At 38.2% G+C, this 22,368-nt stretch overlaps 1 protein-coding gene across 1 annotated transcript in view; it reads left to right on the top strand.

The window, feature by feature from the left end:
• agbl4 (AGBL carboxypeptidase 4) overlaps positions 1-22,368 on the top strand; it is a 285,604-nt gene that overhangs the window by 213,407 nt on the left and 49,829 nt on the right. The window contains exon 7 of the mRNA XM_052564307.1: positions 6,300-6,339. Within this exon, the coding sequence (XP_052420267.1) occupies positions 6,300-6,339 (40 nt within the window). The remainder of the gene's footprint in view (positions 1-6,299; positions 6,340-22,368) is intronic.

Here is a 22,368-nt window from a genome sequence, read left to right as displayed (position 1 = left end):
GACTCATTTGTTGCATGTTAGTTGCTAGGATCAATTCATATCTGCTCTTTCAGGACTTAGACGCATTTACTTCTCATCCAACATGCATACTTCAGTTCAGCTGGGTGGGAATATGAGAGAGAGAGTGTAGGAAGAGTTTGGTCTTGTGGCCTTTAAGGGCGATCTTTCAGAGGCAGGACCTGATAGAGCACAGAAGCGGATGATGGAGAGGAGTCTTTACCGCCAGCAAGAGCTGCCCTTCTAATTGGCCTTTATAAATATTTAATGGTATCAAGATGAAATTCAATCATGGCTTTTAAGTGCTGAATAGGTTGGATGCAGAGTTAACTGTGGGGTGATTAGATTTCTCTGGTCTGGGCTGCAGTTCTTCTGCAGGTGGGCAGCAAGATGTTTCAGGGCTGAGGGGACGCTGAGCGGGCGCTCTCCTAAGAAATGAATCTTTTATTTGTTGTGGTATATTTTTAAACCAAGGCTGTCTTGGTCACGCGATAGAGTAACCCCAGCAGACAGTCCTGACTCTCTTTTCCACAGCTGATCTGGCTGTCCATTTCACTCTCCGAACATGAACAGAATAGAGCTTTCTTTTGTAAAGGCAAAATAATGTCTACATGGTATAAAACATTAAAATTTACTGTTTGACAAATGCATTTTATCCAACATTAATTATTGCTGATATTAGTGGTCGACTGATATTGCTTTTTCAGTAACCAATGCTGATATCTAGATTCTGGGCAGCCATCGGCCAAAACATTGCATGTTTAAATGGAAAAATATATGTATTTATATGTATTTGTATATATGCATATACAAATACACACACAGACATACACACACACACACACACACACACACCCTAATGTTCATATTTTCGGTATTAATCTATGCTTTTAACACTTAGAGAAAAGCTTTTTAGATCAAAATCTCACCAATCAGCCAATTAATGGGCTTGGCCTGCTGCTTTATCGTAAGCTGATATTATAATTGGCTGTATAACTTTAATTGGCCTAATGAAGAGTGTTTTGAAATACATTGTGTCTGTTGCTTTTAACTTTTGCCACAGAACGGGGTATTTTACATGACAAAGCATCCCATATTCAGAGCATGATGAAGAGCATTACAGTGACTGTGACAGTAAGTGCTCAGTGAAGAGAGACCCAGGGGAAGATGACCTCATCGTGAGCTCATCCCTCAGATCTGTGCTATAAAAGAGCGAAGCGTCTTCCCAGAGGGGAGAAAGGTGAACCGAGCACTAGACAGAAGCGGGAGAGTAGAGAAGTGAATGTATGTGTGTTTTGGTCGCAGATGACTCACCTACACAGGAGTGTTTCCCTCTCTAAGATGAGGTGAGCAGGTTGTTGGCTCACTCGCATCTCTCTCTTTTTCCTCTTCTTTTCCTCTTTACGGGAAGGTTGGCGTCAGACCGAGGGGTCCTTGTAGACTGATGCCAGTGACGATGTCTCCTGCTACTGGGACTATGGCAGATGGTTTAAATAGTCCAGCGTTAATCTGCCTTACCTCATCACCACTGGGTTGTGCATGTGTGTGTTTATAGAGGAGGGAACGTCCACTGGGGTCCATAATTCATGACATATCCCCACCATCAGCTAGTTTATGGCACGGAACGAGTTTATCCCTGAGTAAATGCACAAAGTCTGCCTCCCTTCTCCCTAAATTGCTAATATAACTTTCTCTTTACTGTGTATCCGATATTTTAAGTCAAATAATTTAGCCCGCAGTCTCCATATGTATTTTTAAATGAGTGGTTAAGATGGGGGAGCTCAGGTTAATCTCATTATATTGACCTTACATGCATACGAAATGAGACTTAAATTGTTGGGTGTATTTTTCCATGATAATCATCCACAAATAAGAAGAGTAAATTCAGGGGGAAATATTGCAAATGGGTTTTCAGGGAGGCTGTGCATGAATATTTAATTCCATTATAAGACGAAAGGTCCAGTAAATGAATGATTATATATATTATATATATTCTTTTTTTTTTGTCTGTCTGGTGGCCAGCCCTCTTAATTGCAGTCATGCAGTTTTGCACCTTGCACAGATTAAGACTCTTTTGAAAAGGTGCGGATGCCCCTGATAAGATTAATGACATTTTAAGGGGAAAGTTTGGGATGTCTGGCCTATTTGCAGTTTTGGACTGAATGTAGGTCAAGCGAGGGAGAAAAAGTTTCAGCAGAAGTTTAGTTAACTTGTTTAAAATATTCAAAATAAACCAGTGGAAAGGTGTCAGTGGAAAAAAATGTCTGCTTGTAGGAGCACAAACTATGACATACATCAAGAATATTTCTGTATAACTAAAATACAAACATTATGTTTATTAATTGTAATATATATTTAATTTTATAAATCGTATACTGCTTCACGTGCTTGGGACATAACAGTATATAAATATCAATTTTTAGATGGTTAATATTAAACTCTGGAGGACAATAATATAATTTTTTCTAAAATGTTATATTTAAATATGGATATAAATTTAAATATATATTTTAATTATGCATAAAGTTTTGTATCATGCTAAAAGTATGGCATAATAATTTTAATATTAATATAATAATAAAGATAATCTAAAACTCAAAAAGATAGAATTTTTTTTTAAGGGACAGTATGTAGTTATGTTTAGCTCTATATGAAAACAATGGATCTCTCTACAATAAGTCCTCATCTAGATAAACGTGTGTGTGTGTGTGTGTGTGTGTGTGTGTGTGTGTGTGTGTTTTGAGAGGTCTTGGTTTTGACTCTGGTAATTGGACAGGTTTTTGGACATAGGGTGAAGGGCTCTCACCCCAGCATCTGTTGAGGTGAACAGGCTTCCCGTGTGTCACGGCCTGTGTCTGAGCCCCGGTATCCAGATCTCTGACTTTCGGCCCCAGTCACCATCCCTTTTCCCATCTCGTTCACCTGTGGCTGTGTCATTGGGGTTGAAATAGAATAGAAATTGTGTTCCATTCACAATACAGAAAGCCTTTTGACTCCAGTGAGGCCCAGGACACCCACTGTGCACTCCTATGCAGACTGGCACTGTTCTGAGGGGATTCCTTGGCACTCTTTGATAAAGATTAATACAATCCTATTTTCATGCCTAGGATTGCCTCTCCTAATGTGATTCTCTCTATGTCTCTCTCTCTCTCTCTTTCTCTCTCTCTCTCTCTGTGTCTCTGTTTGTCCTTTTCCCCCTGTTCCTGGAAAACACTAAGTACCTTATCCGTGTAGACTGTGACAATTGTAACACGAAACTATGTAATCTGAATAAAATATCATCTGATGTGCACCTATAGCCTTGTGGACTTTAGAAGGAAATCTCTAAATGTCCAAATCCACAGCAACAATATGGATTGTGGCTAATTGGATCAATAGGGGTATTTACAAAAAGGCTTTTCGTTCTGGCTGAGCTATCAGTCGGATTAAAAACAGATTATTGTATGTAAACGAAACTACGATCTAAAGTGAGTTTTGAGCTCGTCTCCACTTTTCAATAGATTTATCAGAAGAAATCAGGAGTCAGCTGTCAATTCACAAGATTAGCCATGAAAGAATGTGCTTGTAGCTGTAACTGTTGGAATTCAATCCAGAAGTACAAGGCTAAGAGTGATATTTGTGAGGTGAAGGCTCATGTCAATAGACAGACAGATACAATGCATCAGCCACTGGCTGTTTTCACTCGCTGCTTTCGTCTGAAATGCTGGATCTGTACCAACAAGGCCAAGCAAAACCAACAAAGGTCAGATCAAAGGAATGGAGCAACTGGCCTTTTTCAGAGCCTCTAATTGGCAGAGAAGAAAGCAAGCTCTCAACTGGTTTGAACTGTCAATGGGAGTATTCACATGGACTGAATTGCGTCCAAAGGTAGCACTGTATATTTGTATTGTATAAGCATGTGGTTCAGCGCAACTCATCTCCTTTAAAAATAAAATGCCTTTTACTGCCTGCTTTCCAGGTGGCAATAGTGCAAGACCAAAAACTAAAATAATTAAACTCCTCTTGTCTCAGGCTCTAGGGAAAAGGGGGACTGTGGTGTTGCCACTCTCTTTCATGGATCATTTCATAAAGACTAACATTAGCTATTCTAAAACTAAGTGAGCTGCCTACTTAGAAAGAATTTTAAGGCATCATAGATATTCGTCTGATGTGATGCGATGCATAAATCCAAGACAGCAGCTGATTTGAAGACATATTGACCATACATATACTTAATTTTAATAAATACTTCAATTATTTCACCCGATTTTTTTTTATGTCTACCAGTAAAGAAATAGTTTATAAACGAAGAAACAAACTTTAAATCTTGTGCACTTTGTGATAGGAATCGTATTTGTATGGTGGTTTCATTTAAATTAGCATGCAGTCTATGTAGGCAGTAGACAACAATGTTTAGAGCAGTGATATTGACTTTCTGATCCCATGACTCTGATATGTAAATGTATGCACATATATTGCAAGTTAACTAGTGTATAAAAGGCAAAACAAACCTTTGTATTGAAATGATCTTAAGTATTAAAGTATGTAATGCAGTGCATCTCATTTTAGTTTTACTTTCCCTGCTCTTAGGATCTTCTCAGAAAATGAGCTGAATTGTGTTGTATGTGTCTCATTCACCAGCAGGGGGCGATTTGGAAAAGAAAACAATGGACATCATTCCAGGAGTTTGTCAAAACCTTCTACAATTACTCTTTAACGTCAACTAGCATTATATTAACACTATATGCACACTTTAAAAGAGCTTTTTATTACTTTGCGAAAGAAAATGCTCCGTGAGAGTTAGCACCTATGAGTCACGAGTATCTTCCAATTATCGCATAAACAGCACATTAACACATACTTTTTTGACAGGTGCCAGCATATTTTATGCATAAATTATACTGTTTTTAAAATTATTGTTAGCAGATAGAAAATGCACATCATATATAAGTCAAATGGCCCCAGTAAAAGACGTAATGCTAAATGCATATTGCTAACAAGCACAATGCATAACACAACAAACTCCACAAACATTACAAACACAGTGACTGTTCATTAAAACTGATTCACTAACTCTCTTTTCATATTTTCAAACGTAGCTTCTCAGAGAGCCACCAAAAAAAAGGAACATTTTATGAATTCAAAATCAAGTTAAAGCCCTGTGGCTTCACTGGATAATTGCTAATCGTCAGGAAATGACCAGACACTGAAAAGCAGAGCTGAGTGTGTGTGTGTGCCTGAATGATATCAGTGTATGCTCTCTGCTCTACTATGCGTGTAGTGGCTCTCATGTAGAAGGACCTGCAGCACTGTTACCACAAGAGTGTTAAAGTACAGCTCTTGAGCTGCCTGGCCTCACAGTATGTGTGTTATGTGTGTCCGCCTCACACTGCAGTGTGCCACTGAGGACGCCATCAGTCTTTGATTAGGCACTTATTGATCTGAGAGTGTGACCTGTGTGGATTGCTGTAGCCTCTGTCACGCCCTCTCTCCAGGAAACAACCCGCATCTACTGCAGCACATGAATACATAACTCACAGAACGCAATGGATTACGTACACAAACACACACCAGTATTGGTGAAGTATCGTATCAGGCCAAAAAATACAAAAAAAAGAGAGAGTATACTGACAAAAGGACGAAAGCTGTGTGTGTGTGTGTGTGTGTGTGTGTGTGTGTGTGTGTGTGTGTGTGTGACCCTGGCTGGGAATTTACTATTTTCTACATAAAATCATCCCTCATAAGGTAAAGAACAGAGATTTAAATCAAAGTAAAATTAATGATAGAAATCAAACTTGATGCTTGTTATCTCATAATTATACTTTGAGTTTTAAACCTGGATTTCACAGAGGGTCACAAATACACACACACACACAAATATATAAATGTGTGTGTGTGTGTGTGTGTGTGTGTATGTGAGTGTTCTATGACAAAAACTAATATATAATTAATATAGAATGTATTAATATATATATTAAATATTAAATTATATGATATCTTGGTTCAGGGACCATTTTTCCTGTATTTCCTGTGTACCTTAGTGCTCAATGTAACAGGCCTGAAGAGAAGTGTAAGTTTAGTACAAGTCTATTTCACAGAGTGATATATGTGCTCTGTACTGTATATGTACATATATTTACATAAAAGTATTGTAAAATGCATGACACACTTGTATCTCTCCAGAGAGAGATAGAGAGCAAAATGTGCTTAACAGGCAGTTAGCACAAACTTTGATTTCTAAGTAAAAAAAAAAAATGTCTCAGACTAGATCCGTTTCATCTTTCTGACAGAAGACCTCTGATGTCTCTTTGTTTCTTTTTCAGCAACAAAGAAGACTTGATCTTCTGACCATCACCAACCCCGGTGAGTAAGCACATTTTGGTTTGTGTGCATGCATGTTTGTGATCCACTGCACAGCACATCATCCAGCAACACTGAATACTTACATGGGGCTTTACAGACAGGAATGTTTGTTAACAAGGGTTGGCTGTGAGGGCTTTGTGACTTCTCTTACTTCTCACAACAAGCATCAGATGTACCCCAAGAGCAAAACCCTGCAAAAAGAGGCCTTTTCCCGTGACTTGTCAGCATTTCCACAATCCTGTCATAGCACCCCGGGCATGTGTGTCCCAGAGCAGCGGGTACAGCCTGCGCTTCTGCGTCTCTATGGGAAGCTGAAAGTTTTGTCAATGCATCTGGGTGAAAGCTGAAACTGCATTCAGAGCTCTGGGAGAGACAGATGGGGTAGCCAGGAATGATGCAGCCCCCATATGTCTAAAATATCTGGCTGCTCTAATACACTTTGATTAAAATAATGTTTATGTAAGGCACGTGGAGTAGGCTAATTTTCCCAGCTTTGCTCAGCATCTGTTACCCAAATCCACACAAGACTGTACCGCTGACCTTCACAACTTCACAAAAGACATGCACAGTGCAACATGGTTTTTAGCTTACCTCGTTTCGGCTTATATAATGAAAGTGACTTTTTTTCCCCCTCACTCTATAGCCCTTGCCATTTTGGGAGGGTAATTTTGCTGATTTCAGCGTGCAGTAAAATCTACTTTTTCTCCATAAAAACTCCACAATTGTGCACAAGCAGACTGCAGAGGGCCTCTGGAGAGCCGTTGCGCTTTTTGCTGATCTAGAACTCCCCGATTGCACATATTAAAACTAACCATTGAAAGAACAACTACTAAACCGGTATTAGATCACTGGGCTACAGATGGGCCTAATGACTTATTGATGAGGTGAACGGGGTATTTTAGCTGCTGTAAATAAGCTCGTCCGTCCCTGTCTTCCTCTATGAAACCTCGGCTGCATATTAGGATTCTAGGAAAGTGTATATGCGACTACACTGACCTCTGACCTGTGTTTGTTCATGCAGAGTGTGACGGAAACTTGTTTTCCTGCTATATGGAAAGCAGCTTGCATTCTTAGATGACCGAGGCAGATACAGCAACAGGACGCACTGACCTACCCACATATTACATAGGTATATATATATATATATATATATATATATATATATATATATGTGAGAGAGGCATGATAAAAATTTACATACATGTATCCTTAATGAGATCAAGCCGTGTCCTTCCCGGAGCCCTTGGAGGTCTTTTCGGAGTACACTGAGTGTTGGAACCTGCCGTTCTGGTTGAGGGCCTGTAGATCAGTGAAGAGGGGGTCTCGGTGCCCTGGCCCCCTCATTAACTCTCCTTGGTGAAGAGTGCTTCCCACTCAACCCCTGCCAGACCCTCTTTAATTGGACACTTGAGCAGCACGATGTGAATCTGGCTCCATTGAAGCCTGACATTTCAAACAGCTGACCTTTCTAAGGCCAGAACAGCTAAAGAATGATTAGCCTCGCCCACCGTTCCCATCGCAATGCAGAACGCAAACTAAACACTACGTACATGGCGGGAAAAAAAAGGGACGAAGGAATTCTAGAATGAAAGGGCTACATTTGAAGGAAATACTTGTGCTGTGTAGGTGTTAAAAGAATTGGTAACTTTATAAAATTTGAAGAAAGTGCTGGGATTTACTATTTGGTTTTGTGCAAATGAAATTATTTTCATAACCATTATGCTGCTTAATATGTGTCTTGTGTTCTGTCAGCTGTGCACAAAAATAAATATTTTTTTTCCAGTGGAAAGAAAGCTAAATGGTTAAATATATGCAAGAAAAAAGAGACAATGCGCAATTCATAACTAATAAGTTATCATAACATCATCACTGCAGGTTTGATTTCAAATGGCAAATACCGAAACAATATCACCAGGAAATGTTTAAACTTAAATTCATTAAATAATTAAACAGTATACTTTACAATAAATGTTATATATTTTGAATATGTATTTTAAATATATTCAAAAAAAAAATAATAATAATAATATAAAAATAATATATATGTGGATAAAATACAAAAAAATAAAATAATTGTGAAAATAAAAAAATATATATCTTTTTTTATTATATGTAAAAATATTGTCACACTTTATTTGAATTTTCCAATTTTAATTATTAACAAATCATTAACTATATTTACATTTATTCATTTAGCTTACGCTTTTATCCAAAGCGACTTACAATTGCTATATATGTCAGAGGTCACATCACATGCCTCTGGAGCAACTAGGGGTTAAGTGTCTTGCTCAGGGACACATTGGTGTCTCACAGTGGATTCGAACACGGGTCTCTCACACCAAAGGCATTTGTCTTATCCACTGTGCCAACACCACCCTTACAACGTATGCCTCAATAAACTTCTAATTTGCTGCTTATTAATAGTTAATAGTACACACACACACAATTTTACAGTATATAAATTTAAAAAAATTGAAAGGAAAAAGAAGTAAAAAAGAAGAGCAAGAAAAGAAGCATTGCAAACACAAAAATCTCTTTCTGTGTTGAAGAGGTTTGGGCACTGTTATAGACTTGTGGGGGTCTCTAAAGGGGGGTTGCAGTGTGTTTGGAGCTTAGAGGGTTTCTGTAGCCAGAAAATTGAGTTCAGCCTTCTTTTTGGAAAGTCTATTGTCGATCTATTGATTTTAATGCCCTTTTCATATCTACAGTCTCCTTTGCGTTATTGTTCAGCTAGACAATTAACTTTGCTTGGCTGGTGTTTAGTCTCTGTGTCAGTGCCCACCCCACCCCCCCCCACCCATGGCCACCAGAAAAAAGGTCAATTACATTCATGAGACTTGCAGAGATGTGCAAGCTCACTGCTCTGAGAACAGATATTAGACGAGCTTCAGATCTTCTCAAACGCTGCAAGCTCACACAGGTGCTCTCGTGTCTTCATCTGTGGATATATGCTAATCATTTCTGTAATGAGAGCCTATAAAGGATCCAAGTCTGAGAAAAACAGCGTTCAGTACTGTTGTTCTGTTCAGCTGCTCCTTTATTGACACGTTTACACTGACAGCTCAAAGTATGGAAATAAACTGATTATGATGTAAACTTTTACAAATTAGAATTTATCTCTCGTAAATTGTTAAAAAGTGATAGTAAAGTCTTCTATTTGGTGTTCTTGTTAACTTTTTATTCATCAAAGAATCCTGGAAAATATATCACCGGTTCCAAAATAATAATAATAATATTAATAATAATAAAAAATAAGCAGCACAATAAAAAACAGCATATTAGAATAATTTCTAAAGGGTCATGTGACACTAAAGACTGGAGTAATAGCAGATGACAATTCAGCTTTGCATCACAGAAATAAACTATGTATATTAACCATATAGAGAACCATTATTTTAAAATGTAATAATATTTTTCTCTATTTCTAAACAAATACAACCTTGATGAGCATAAGAGAGACTTCTTTGAAAAACATAAAAAATCTTACCGATCCCAAACTATTGAATGTCAGTGTATACATTTGTAACTTTTTTCCAGCAATAAGTCAGTCAAAGCCTTTTGCATTACAGGGATCTTTTCCCCACTGTAACACACATCCACTCATGGTTTATTCCTGTAGTGTATTTTGCATAAGAGCATTTGGCCTAATGTGTAAGAATGTCACATATTCAATGAATCCCTTCTTTTGCTGTGACAGGCCTCAATGCCTCTCTGATATACATGTTTAAAACACATTCCCAGCCAGTTCCTCAGCCCTGCCTGAGCAAATGTGTCCCTGAGTGTTTTCTTGGCCATTTCTGTGATGGTGCCTGTATGGCATCCAGCAGTAAAACAGGTCTGAGCCTGATGGTCTCTGGACTGGGGCCGTGTGGCCAGACACCCTGATGTATGTGCTTTTGTGTCTGGCCACAGCATCTCCCGGCCAAAGCGGCAACTTGGACAGCTGCACCTCTCAGCGGCCAATACCTGCACCAGTGAGATCTGCCTTTAATGGAGCAGAGGGACCAGGCTTGGCACAGAGAAACAGAGAGGAGAAGATGTAGTGCAAAGTACAGCAAGCGAGATGGGAAATGATCATAACCCATTTAAACTTCTCTGTGAACATTTTGTCTTTACACCCAGATCAGTGACTGAGTGATGGAAGGTGGTTAAAAGCGAATGCAATGAAAAATAAATAAATAATGAACAGCGGTTGGTAGAGTCCACACAGAGATAGAGAAACCAAAACGTCTGTTCGGCTGCCTCATGCTGTCTATTTTCCAGTTGATTTTTTCCAAATGCACACAAAGGAGCATAGCGAAAGGGCTGTGAGCCTGTTAATGAAGAAAGAATAAGAGCGTTAATGTAGTCTGGAGGAGAGAGAGAGAGAGAGAGGGTGTATGCCGCTAGTCTGGCTTGGAAAATATTTGTAAAATATGCATCATTAAACCATTATTTAAAAACATGTCTGGAGCCCAGCCTTGAAGCTTTTCAACAACTAATGCCTCTAGTTAATATCCCCAGCCATGCAAATATCACAATTTCACGCCTTCTTCACATAATCAGCCATGGGTTTTTCTGTTCGCCGTGTGAAAAACAAAACAACACGCTAAAGATACTAAATGAAATGCAGTGTGCTGTTTGCTATTTCTCTTTTCACGGCTTGGTATTTGTATGTATGCGTGTTTGTGTGCGCGAGAAAAGGGAAGATATGTGAGAAAATGTAAATAGTGTTTTAGGAGCCTTTCTGCAGAGACAGACTAGACAGTTTCGTTGTCACCAGGGCCACTGTCGTTGCCAAGTGCAGCGAATCCATAAGGGGGAGAAAAGAGTGAGATTTCAGGTCGGAGGACCTTTTGTTATTTCCTGTTATTTCGACTGGTGCTTTTCAAGAGCAGGGAATCACTCATCAATGACAAAAGGTGTACTGTGATCTGTTTTTATTTATTTCTACTGAAAGTTGCTCCATAAAATAATACTAAGAAGTGAAGATAAGTAGGGCCAGGTTTACTAAACAGGGCAAATTAACGTTAGAGCGTAATTCGGTAAAAGTGCCAATGGGAGGGGGAAATTCGGTGTGTGATTTACTGACAATGTGCACCTTAAAGAACACAGACACAGTCAGATCATTTCCATAATGACCAGCGCAATCTTCCAAGAGCTGTGCAAATTACCACCTGCTTTAATACATGCTTATTTTGGGTGTTAAATAATGGCGTAAATACCATTTGATGTGCGCAAACGTTAGTAAATCGCATTGCGTTATTCATTTTAATACTCTCCTCCTACAAATTTTGCGTCTAATAGGTGAAACTCCTACAAATGCATATTCAACAAGGTCAGGTGCAAAAATAACTATCCACACTTTTTCAGCACTAATTGTTCACTACGCGTCTAAATCCTCACGTTAATATTTTATCGCCAAAAGATGGTTTGCGCTGGCGTAAGATGATAGTAAATCTTGCCCTTAATTTAACCATGCTACAGTATATAATTGCATCTACATTTCGATGTTAAATGAATTATCAGATATTGTTTCCAATGCAAACAGTATGATAGCCTTATAGATTTGCAGTGAAACACTTAATTTGACTCGAACCAAGAAAAACTCATTTGGATACATGAAAATGTATGTAACATCATTTATTTAAAATAAAGTGTTCAGGTATGTACCACTTACATGTATACACGTATTCATATGGAAAAATAATATTTTATGTTATTTGAAGAAATAGTTCCCAAAAAATATTAATCAGCATAATGGATTTCAACATTGATAATAATAATAAGAAAAGTTTTTGAGCATCAAATCAGAATATTAGAATGATTTCTGAAGCATCATGTGAGACTGAAGACTGGAGTAACGGCTTGAGTTTCTTGAGTTGTTCAAAACCATTTAAAAATCTTACCAAACCCCAAAGTTTGATTGCATTTTTACATATTTTTGTCAAATACTTTTTCATTCAGAAATACCTCAAATTAAATGTGTCGCAACAAGAGTTCACATTGAGTTTTTAAACAATGGCCACTGGATTGCTGCTAGAGAGTGAATAATAGAGGTGAGGTGAGATAAGGAACCTACATGGTCAGAAGGGGACAAAGAAACAGTGATTGAGAGAAAGAAACAGGGATAATCCTGTGAGACTTCATCGCCACTCGCACTGAACTACCCCCGCTCCTTCTTTGCTGATTTCTTCCATTCCTTCTTAGCTGCTAGCTTGAGAGGAGACTTGATGTGGTTACCTGGTTACCACCAGGCCTCGTTTGCAGGGTCACTTCATTAATTCCTTTCCTGGTGATATGGTGGCATGCGTTGGTGTGTGTTTATGTTTGTGTCAGCTCAACAAAGAGCGGTTCGTTCTCACGCTCCACCTGCCGCTGCCCTGTTATAGGATTCACCCACGCACACTGAAACGTTAGCGCACAGTGATGGCCAACTATAGGCCTTGATTTTACTGCTGTCATATTAGCACACCTAGTAAATCTAGACAAGAAATTAGCTACTCTTGGTAAACATTATGTCATTTCCCATTAGGGCTGGAGAGCTGAGACTGCTTAAGAGAGGATGAGAACCAGGATGATAAAAATTGCTCCTGAAGTGTGATGTCATGCTGTGAAAGTGTGGGGCCTTCTTGTTATAAGATGTCTTATCAAATAGCAAATGAGCTAAATCTGTGTCAGCCAACCATCTTTGAAAACAAGGCTTTGTAAAGCCAACATTCAAAGTTTGTCGACTACTTTTTTTGCTTAAAAATGGCAGTTTATTGTGAATAGGATGAATTTCTTTTCATTTCCATTCATTTTAATTTTGCTATTCTGTATCCTGAATTAATTTTAAACTCAAAAAAGTATTATTAACTTTATAATGCAGGTGTTCCCAGCAAGCACTGGGGCGTGATTAATTATTAGGGTTGCATTTAGCCACAGTTTGCACTGTTGCTTATGTTGATGATGTTGTCAAGATGTCACAAGTTTTCTACTCAGAATAATTTGTGTTATTGTAGCACAAAAATAATTAATGCTGTTGTGTTTTGTGTACGTGTTTGGGTCTGTGTGAGTAGCTGGGTACACTGATTTGTAAATATACTTCATAAGGTTGCATTGTTTGTACAATCAGCTCTTCACATTATTGGCCTGTTTAGAGTGTGCTTGGAAGTTAAATTTGTCTTACTGTTTTATGTTTTTAGTGCTATTTACATCAGATTTAGAAGTAAAAGTTTTTCTTAAGATTAATTAAGATTTTAAATTAGATTTAGACTACTTAATTCAGAGTCGAGTAGAATTTACATAATTACATACCACATTCATGGGGGAAAATCTCATGAAACTGTAGACTTCCTTCACAGAGACCGTAGATGTAGCTGTAGCTGTACATTTCTACACTTAGCATTTTACTGTAAAAACTTTTTTGACTTAAATTTTCACCCCTTTTATGTAATTTTGCTCTTTATAAATATTCAATGCTACCAGTTTCAGACCTGAGATTCCAAACTGACAATCTATATCTATTTGACAAAAGCATAATGATTATATATGGTCTTCTTTGCCAGTGAACCCTTTATGAGTACTTTCTGACATGTCTTTATCGTGCAGATGGATCCAGTAATCAGCTCCAAGCAATCAAATATTCACAGTTTATCGTCTGCACACAATGAGGACAAATGAAGTGTCCACGCAGCGTGAGTCTGACATTACCCAGGACGAAGGGGAAAAGCGCAGTCTAGTCTTTCATATTAATGCAGCCCAGAGATCATATTTGGAGGTTTGGGAGGCAATGCAGATTCTTGACCTGGCCGGATCGATAGCGTACGCCCCAGAGAAATCCAGATGAAGCACACCGAACAGGGCCAAAGTATAAGAAACATCTCTGAAGCTCTCGTTTGTTCTTTAAAAGGAAGATCAATGTCCCCCCTGCCGCCACTCGGAGAATGCGCAGCGGGACACCGTGCTGGCAATGATACCCCTGTAAATATTTGATGAAGGGATTGAGGAGCTGTTATACAATATAGTTTGCGTCTGCTCAACCTGTCAGTTTTGAAGTCGGTCTCAAAACAGTGCTGCGCAGAGCTCCGTTTCAGGGCTACTGTTCATTTCACGCGCTATCACTTTTTTTATTGCCCGACTGATGATTTCACGGCTAATCAATTATTCATGAGGTACTAATTAAAGGACAAAATAAAGTAACCCAAGTAAGGGCAGTTCAATTAAACGAGAAGAGATCATTGCCTTGTAAGTCGCCGGTCAATAGAAGACGCCACCCCCGCCAACTTTTTCCAAACGCGGCATCTTTTCCCCGAACATGCGGGAGCCGTTATTTTAAACCATATTTCTAAAGTTCCCTAAATGAACCCTGCTGTCCCCCTCTGTGCTTCACAGATTCTGGCAAAAACGGCAGGTTTAGAGCTTGCCGTCTGGTTCTATACTTAGCCAGCCAGTGCCAACGCTAGCATACACACGCGCACCTGGACAAGCTTCTGTCCGTCTCCCCGATTGGCACAGGTGCGCTGTTTTGATTGGCTGCGTGCTAATGGCTAATGTGTTCCTGGCTAATGCTTCTGTCACAGCTCCTCATGTCCATCCCTCCCCACCTTCATCACCATCCTCATCCTCTCCCGGGCACCGAACCAAAACATGCCCACCACCATCATCTCACCCGACACCCACCCTCTTTCCTATTCTAGTCACAGAGCTCCTACCTCCCTCTCCGAAACTCGGCTTCATCATCCACATCATTATGGAGATTATCCCATGTCTTTTATTTAATGGTGGCTAATGTATCACCAATAAAGATGAATGAGGGGAGCTGTGAAGCTCTAATTGGAGGGACATGATGTCTGACTCTGAGCCGCAGATAATGTCGACACTGCCAAACAGTTTATGAGGCACCAGCACCAGTCTAAGTGTGTGTTTAGATGGAGGGGGAGCAGACACTTAGTTCAAGTGCTCATTGTTTGAGAACTGCGTGTGAGAGAGTGTTATTTGATCTGTTTTCATGAATTTTGCGTTGAGAGGTTTTGCTTGTATGCTAAAATTCAAAATGGCATGATTGTCTCCCATCAGCTCTTGGCCTGGTCTGTGTATTGAAAGTCTTGATGGCATATTTAGCTTTCGTTTTCCTTTATGTGAATTTTTTATTTATAAGAACGATATGAAATGCACAGGAACAAGAAATGATGAGGAGAACACTGTGAGCCACTACAAATAATACTTTTTTCATTCATGATCTAGTTTTATCCATCATAAAAACATTGTAATGTGATTTATTTTTAATGAGTTTCCTGGAAATTGAACCAGTGACCTTTAGTATCATGTTCTGCTCTTATACTTTCTTTTTTCCTTTGTGAAAGTGTAAAAATGACAAAGCAGTTATGACAAAGCTGATTTAATACAATATTCAGTGAATTATTCCTGTACTTACACAGATCTCTTTCAAGCTTTTCTTCTCTGAATTTTCACATCAGGTCTGTTTTCAAGGGGTGCCCTAAATTTATTCAATTTTTTTTCCACTTTTCCATTCACTGTGTTTCAACTCATAAAGCTAAGGTCACGTGGACTAGGTCACATGCAGAGCTATTTTGTATCTTTTTTAAATGTAAGTTACTATTTCAAATCAACCTAATAACATACGTGTTCATGTTAAAGCAATAGTTTACCCAAATTATTATTTTTTTAATTCTGTCATCATTTCCTTACTCTCATTTCCTTCCAAATCTGTCTTCTGCAAAATGCAAAAGATGATATTCTGAAAAAAAAAAATATATATATATTTATATAATGAAAGTCCGCGTTGTATGAACAAACTGTTGAAACCTTCTGAATTCTTTTGTATTTAACAGTTTGGAAGAGATGAAAATAAGTGACAAGCTTCATTTTTGGGCGAACTATCGCTTCAAATAAAATTCCAGACCTGTTTGCTGGAAAGTAGCTCACAACAGCTTGGAATTTAGTTGCAAATTTCACATTTGATACATTCTGTCCTGAACTGGAGCCACTTGATCGCATCAGCCAGGGGATCTGGGAAGTCTTACTGGAGCGGTCTCTGAGTACAGGACAAGCCAACCATTGAGGGGCAGATTAGATTAAGAATAATCCTTTCGCTGCGCGCTGAGCCCGTCTGCAAAGTCCACTCACAGTGCATCAGTTACACCACTCCGTTCAGCAACACGTCCCGGGCCCCAGTCCAGCCCAGAGGTCTTCAGCTCGAGCCATTCACTGAGACAGAGATGTTCCTTTTACTGTTCGTATAGTCCATGACACAGTCACTGTCATTTTGCTTATGTTTAGCAGAATAGATGGACAGAAAGTACATTTTGCCTCACGAATCCTGCAGTCTGTCCGCATCTCCGGTACCGTAAGCACACGTCTTATCCCTGGAGCAAACCTCATCTCTACACTTTCAGCTCTGGACTTGATGGCAGATCTGACTCAAACAGTGACATAAAATGAAAGGAAATAAATGGAGAGAAAAAAGAAGAAAGGGCAAAGCATCCAAAGTTCTGCATCACTTACTTTTCAATTACAGCAGGCGAAGCAGAACGAATTGTTAGTGCCATTTATTGACTGTGCCTTTCTCGTTATTAAAGTACTAGTGAAGAAATCCGTCCTTTTGTATAACAACCTGCCTGTTTTACAATAACAAAATGTTTCTTCTCTGTCGGGTAGCCTTTGTCATTTGGAGAGAAACAAGGAACAGAGAATGGCAGGGATAGCAAAACAGCATGCACTGATACAGTCGGGAGTGATCCTGAAGAATACCTCTTCCATCACAGCATTCAGCTAAGACCATTGGTGCAGAGCAAAAGTAATGGGTGAATGAATCGATTATGGTAATGATTGGCTGCCTGAAAGATTTTTCTTATGCCGTATAAGAGGGATATGAGAGATATTGTAAATGCATTAACGGAGATGCAGCACTGGATACTCAGAGATGGAAAACCACAGTGTGCTAGCAGGCAAGCATGGGCCTTTTTCATCCTTGACTTTTGATCCTTACACTTATGTTGATGTTCCACATAATAGACCACATACAAAACGCTGTGATGAATCTCCAGTGCAAATCAAAAAGTTGAAACAATAGAAGCATTCATCCCACAGTATTTCCATGTTGGGTCTGCTGGACTCAAAAAAAATATATATATTTTTTATATATATATATATATATATATATATATATATATAGGAAGTGGCAATTTAATATCTAATATAACATCCAACAAAAATTGCGCTCTTAAATAAATAAATGTTATTTTTAAAGTGTATGGCATGGTCCAAAATACCTTTAACGATCTGGAGTCAATTTAACGTGTATACGTGTTATGAGTCATTTTCTCCTGATAACCCCGAAAATAACTTAAATTACACTTTCAGTTTAAATCGTACAGATAAGAGCAATACATCAATCGAATCTGTAAATGGTGTACTTTTTTTGTATACAGACAATAACAACAAAACTTTTTGCACTTATAAAATAAAGATAACACACAAGGTGTGCAGTCTGCAGCCTTTGTCTGCACTGATCTTCATTTACAAACACGTCATTAAAATGAACTGTAACTCCGTGAATACTCAACAAAGAGACATGAGAGAGATATCTATTCAGTTGTTTAGTGATGATGTAAGAAGCGCTGGTTGCGGGTCCAAGCTAGGGGTATAACGGTACGCAAAAATCACGGTTCAGTACGTACCTCGGTTTTAAAGTCATGGTTCGGTTCATTTTCGGGAAGAGAAAGAAATGCAAACATTAAACTGCAGGTTGTTTATTACTATAAACTTTTTTTAACAATTTGTTTACAATTTTAAAAATACTTTTTAATAAAATAAATAATAAAATATAATTTATAATAAAATAAAAAAAGAATAAGAAATAAAATACTGCTGCAAAGTTCTCCACCAAATAAAATACTCTCATTCTCAAACCAATATCATATAAAAAAATATCATGAAAAATATAAATAAATAACTATGATTACAGTGCAGCATTACCAATCCCAGCTTGTAGGCCTGCTCATATTTAAAAAATATATATATAACTTTTCCAAAGTGTAAAGTGCAGCATCAACAGTTTCAGTTTTTAGACCTGCTCAGATTTCGTTATTGCGTTGGACCGATTGGAATTAAGAGCAAAGGTCTGTTTAAATGCCGACGGGAGCTGCGTCCTTTTTTTTCCTAGCTGTAGTGATGTTCATACTCGCATGATGCCTTTTCAAAACATTAGGCAGGTGACACACTGGCATATTGCAACTGTCAAACATAGTCTATTTTGCCGTCAATACTGCAGACGATGTCCTTTATCAGTAGGCTTTATATTTATGCTCAACATGAAATATAGATATTGTTGTCGTGAAGACAAGATCCTGGTCTGTCGGCGGTCTACCTCTATGTCACCTACAGTAGCAGCAGCACGCCAGCGCCACGTCAGGCACGATTCTGGTGTGTAAAGACCATAGACAGTAAAAGAAATGGACACAGCGACCCCATTGGAACTGAGACAATTGAAGCCCATTTTTAGCGTTTTTTAGGACTCCCGTTTCTGACGCGCAGACTCAAACGAAGCTTGACGACGTCAGCAACCTGTCTGACAGATGTAAATGTTCTAGTAGCTGTGCGTGCAAACTGCCATCGTTAATCTTGCAGAGACGGCGAGCTTGAGCGGGGAGTTCTTTGGCGTGAGTGAGCAGGAGTAAATATTCTGATTAATTATTTTGTATAGTATTTTAAAATGTAATGCCAGTATGCCATATTAAGTTAATTGCCTGCGAGTTTCTCCTCCTGTCTGTACGGTAATGCGACAGAGAGTCGAGTGGTTATGACGCAATCGTTAGCCTATTTTTTACAAAAACTGTTTCTACGGGGCCATAATGTAACATAGAAGGTAATGGAGCCCTTTATACATTGTCGTGTATCTTTAGAAATAAATAATGGACAAACGAAGTCTTTAAACGCCTCAGATGTAAAGTTATTCGCTGTCAAAGTGACGCCAAAATGAATGGGAGTCAATGGGAATGCTAACGCAAGTGAAGTTCTGCTACAAGATGGCAGCACGCAGCCGACTTCAACTTCCGGTCGACTTCCTTGCCGGTTGGTAAAGACACTAGTGATGGGAAGTTCGATTCTTTTCTGCGAACCGGTTCTTTCGGACGGTTCGATTCAATAAACCGGTTGAAAAAAACGGTTCAGCGGTTCTTTTTTATGCTCGACGTAATGACGTAATTGGCGATGACGTAATGGCGTCACGTCTATCAAACATTCAAATATATAAAGTCAGTAATCATAACTTTAGTCATTTAAAAACCTCATAATCATGAAAAGTTTACATTTGAGTTTTGTAACAGCAATAATGTGCATATGAGGATTTAAGTCTTGAATATATAAAGTAAATAAATTAGGTGTCATCAGCGCAGACACCATGATCCACTTGCTAAACATAATCCATTGCGATGTATTTGTAATTAAATGAATTTACCTTTCGCCAGATTGCCCTTCATCCAAGCCCTCGGATTACCCGCGCTCATAACATTAGCACAGAATCAGAATCAATCACCAAAAGAATCACTTTGGTTCAGACATGCTGTGAGTCAGTTGCCTTCATGCTGAATCGCGCATGCGCAGTTAAATCAAATCCTCGGTTTTAGAATCGGACGTGTCCGAAAGAAATGGTTTTCGGTTCAGTGTACTGATGATCCAAAAACCGATGCAACCGGTTCTTGACTCGAGAACGAGAATCGCTCTAACCGGCACGTTCTGTTTACTACAAACTCAATTTGTAAATGTGTCATCATTAACTAAATACAGTACACATATTTCATAAATCATCCCTTATTCCTATTAAACATAAGAGTCTTTAGAGTCTTAATTATTGTCCAACTTCCCTGAAAACCCATTTGGACTATACATTATATACAATATACAGATTGGAAACATTCATCTAAAAATAAAAAAAAATAAAAATAATAATAATAATTATATATATGTTCATTCATTATCTGGCTCGGCTCGGTGTTCATCTTCAGTTCTGTCTTCACAGCAGTTCAGTCAGTGTACTGTTTGAGTAAATGAATTACTCCGGGATATTGGTTTATTCTGACTCAGAGGGAGTGTCAGTCACGTTAGAAAAGTTAACAGCTTAAGTAATTTGTGGATTAATGCTTATTGGAGACGTGAACCGTTTCAAACGATTCAGTTCGATTTGGTGAACTGGTTAAACCAGTTCATTAAGAAGAACTGGTTAAATTGAACGATTCGCTCACGAATCGGCCATCACTAAAAGACACAGAAAAGGCGAAACTGACACGCAGCAGAAACGCTAGTCCAAGCCTCAACTCACTTCACTCGACCTCAGCAGCCGTTTATGAGCACTTTTTATTCATATTAATAATTTAAGCTAAACGCTTTCAAACTTACGGTAAACACTAAAGTATCCGTGCTCACAGTATTCCAAACACAAATAATTTTTATATATTTTTTTATATTTATATTTTCATTGTCTGGCTGTCTTGGACTTGGGTATGGAGTTAAAGGTTAAGAACTTTTTCGCTAGTATTCTATCACATTGTGAGCACCTTTTGTTGTTTTCTCATGGTAACTGATAGAGCGTTTGGACACGGAAGCGCTGCTACATGACGTCAGACTTAACAAGCGAATAGAAAGCTTGACATGTCTGCTTTAACAAGTTCCACCGAAAACAAATATTCTGTGATAAAGTAATCCATATGAAAACAACGCGATCTCTGTTTTTCACGTCTCCCTTCATTATATCTAATGTGACTGCGCTGAACGTTCTATTCAGATTCTAATGTTTCAAACTGAAGTGCGCAGCTTGAATACGCCCACACAGAAGAAAAAGCAGCGAGACTGTTCTTCAAGTTTTTTTTTTATCTTACTGTTTGTTTCGCGGTGAGAGGAATAAGACATTTATTTGTTTACTTGTACTAGTTTTCACATAACGTGTGTAAAGATTTTACTAGTTAGACTTTTTCCAAAGACTTTTTCCAAACTATAATTCCTGACTAAATGTATAATCAAGTGAAATACTGTATTATGAAATTTCAGTAATAATATACAATACTATACTATTCAAAAGCTTGATGTAAATAATAGAAATGAAACAAATAAATGTAACTGTAACAAATGTAACAAACAATGCTGTTCTTTCAATTTATCCCCCCTAAAAAAACTGAAAAATATTCTCAGCTCTTTTCAACATTAATAATAATAAATGATAATAATAATAACAATAATTGTTTTTTGTAGAAAATAAGATTGTTAAAAGGATTTCTGAAGGATTGTGTGACTGGAGTAATGATGCAAAAAAAAAAGCTTTGATTGTTCCTAATAAACTGTTTAACTGCTCCCCCAAGTGGATATTAAATTATGTTGTGGGATAATTAAATATATTCTAAATAAACTACAAACATAAAATTATATAGATTTATTTTGTCCTCACATTCTTTCTTCTAACTGCTCCCTCACAGTGGCACACAGCTGACTTAAAGGCTCATTATGCAGCTCATTATGCAGTCAGTATTATACTTCTGACTAAACAGCTCAAGAGTGGTAACATCTGATATTACACACAATTCTGGACTTTTATTCTGGACTTTTATACACACACACACACACATGTACAGGTGCAACTCAATAAATTAGAATGTCGTGGAAAAGTTCATTTATTTCAGTAATTCAGCTCAAACTGTGAATCTTGTGATTTAAATAAATTCAATGCACACAGAGTCAAGTCTTTGGTTCTTTTAATTGTGATGATTTTGGCTCACATTTAACAAAACCCACCAAATCCCAACAAATTAGAATACTTCATAAGACCAATACTTTTATTTATTTTTTTGTTTTGTTTTATGAATTGCTGGCCTTCTGGAAAGTATGTTCATTTACTGTACATGTACTCAATACTTGGTAGGGGCTCCTTTTACTTTAATTACTGCCTCAATTCGGCGTGGCATGGAGGTGATAAGTTTGTGGCACTGCTAAAGTGGTGTGGTTGCCCAGGTTTCTTTGACAGTAGCCTTCAGCTCATCTGCATTTTTTGGTCTCTTG

Source organism: Carassius gibelio, chromosome B8 (assembly GCF_023724105.1).
Source record: "Carassius gibelio isolate Cgi1373 ecotype wild population from Czech Republic chromosome B8, carGib1.2-hapl.c, whole genome shotgun sequence".
Taxonomy (NCBI): Eukaryota; Metazoa; Chordata; class Actinopteri; order Cypriniformes; family Cyprinidae; genus Carassius; species Carassius gibelio.
This window is presented reverse-complemented; position numbering and strand designations above follow the sequence as displayed.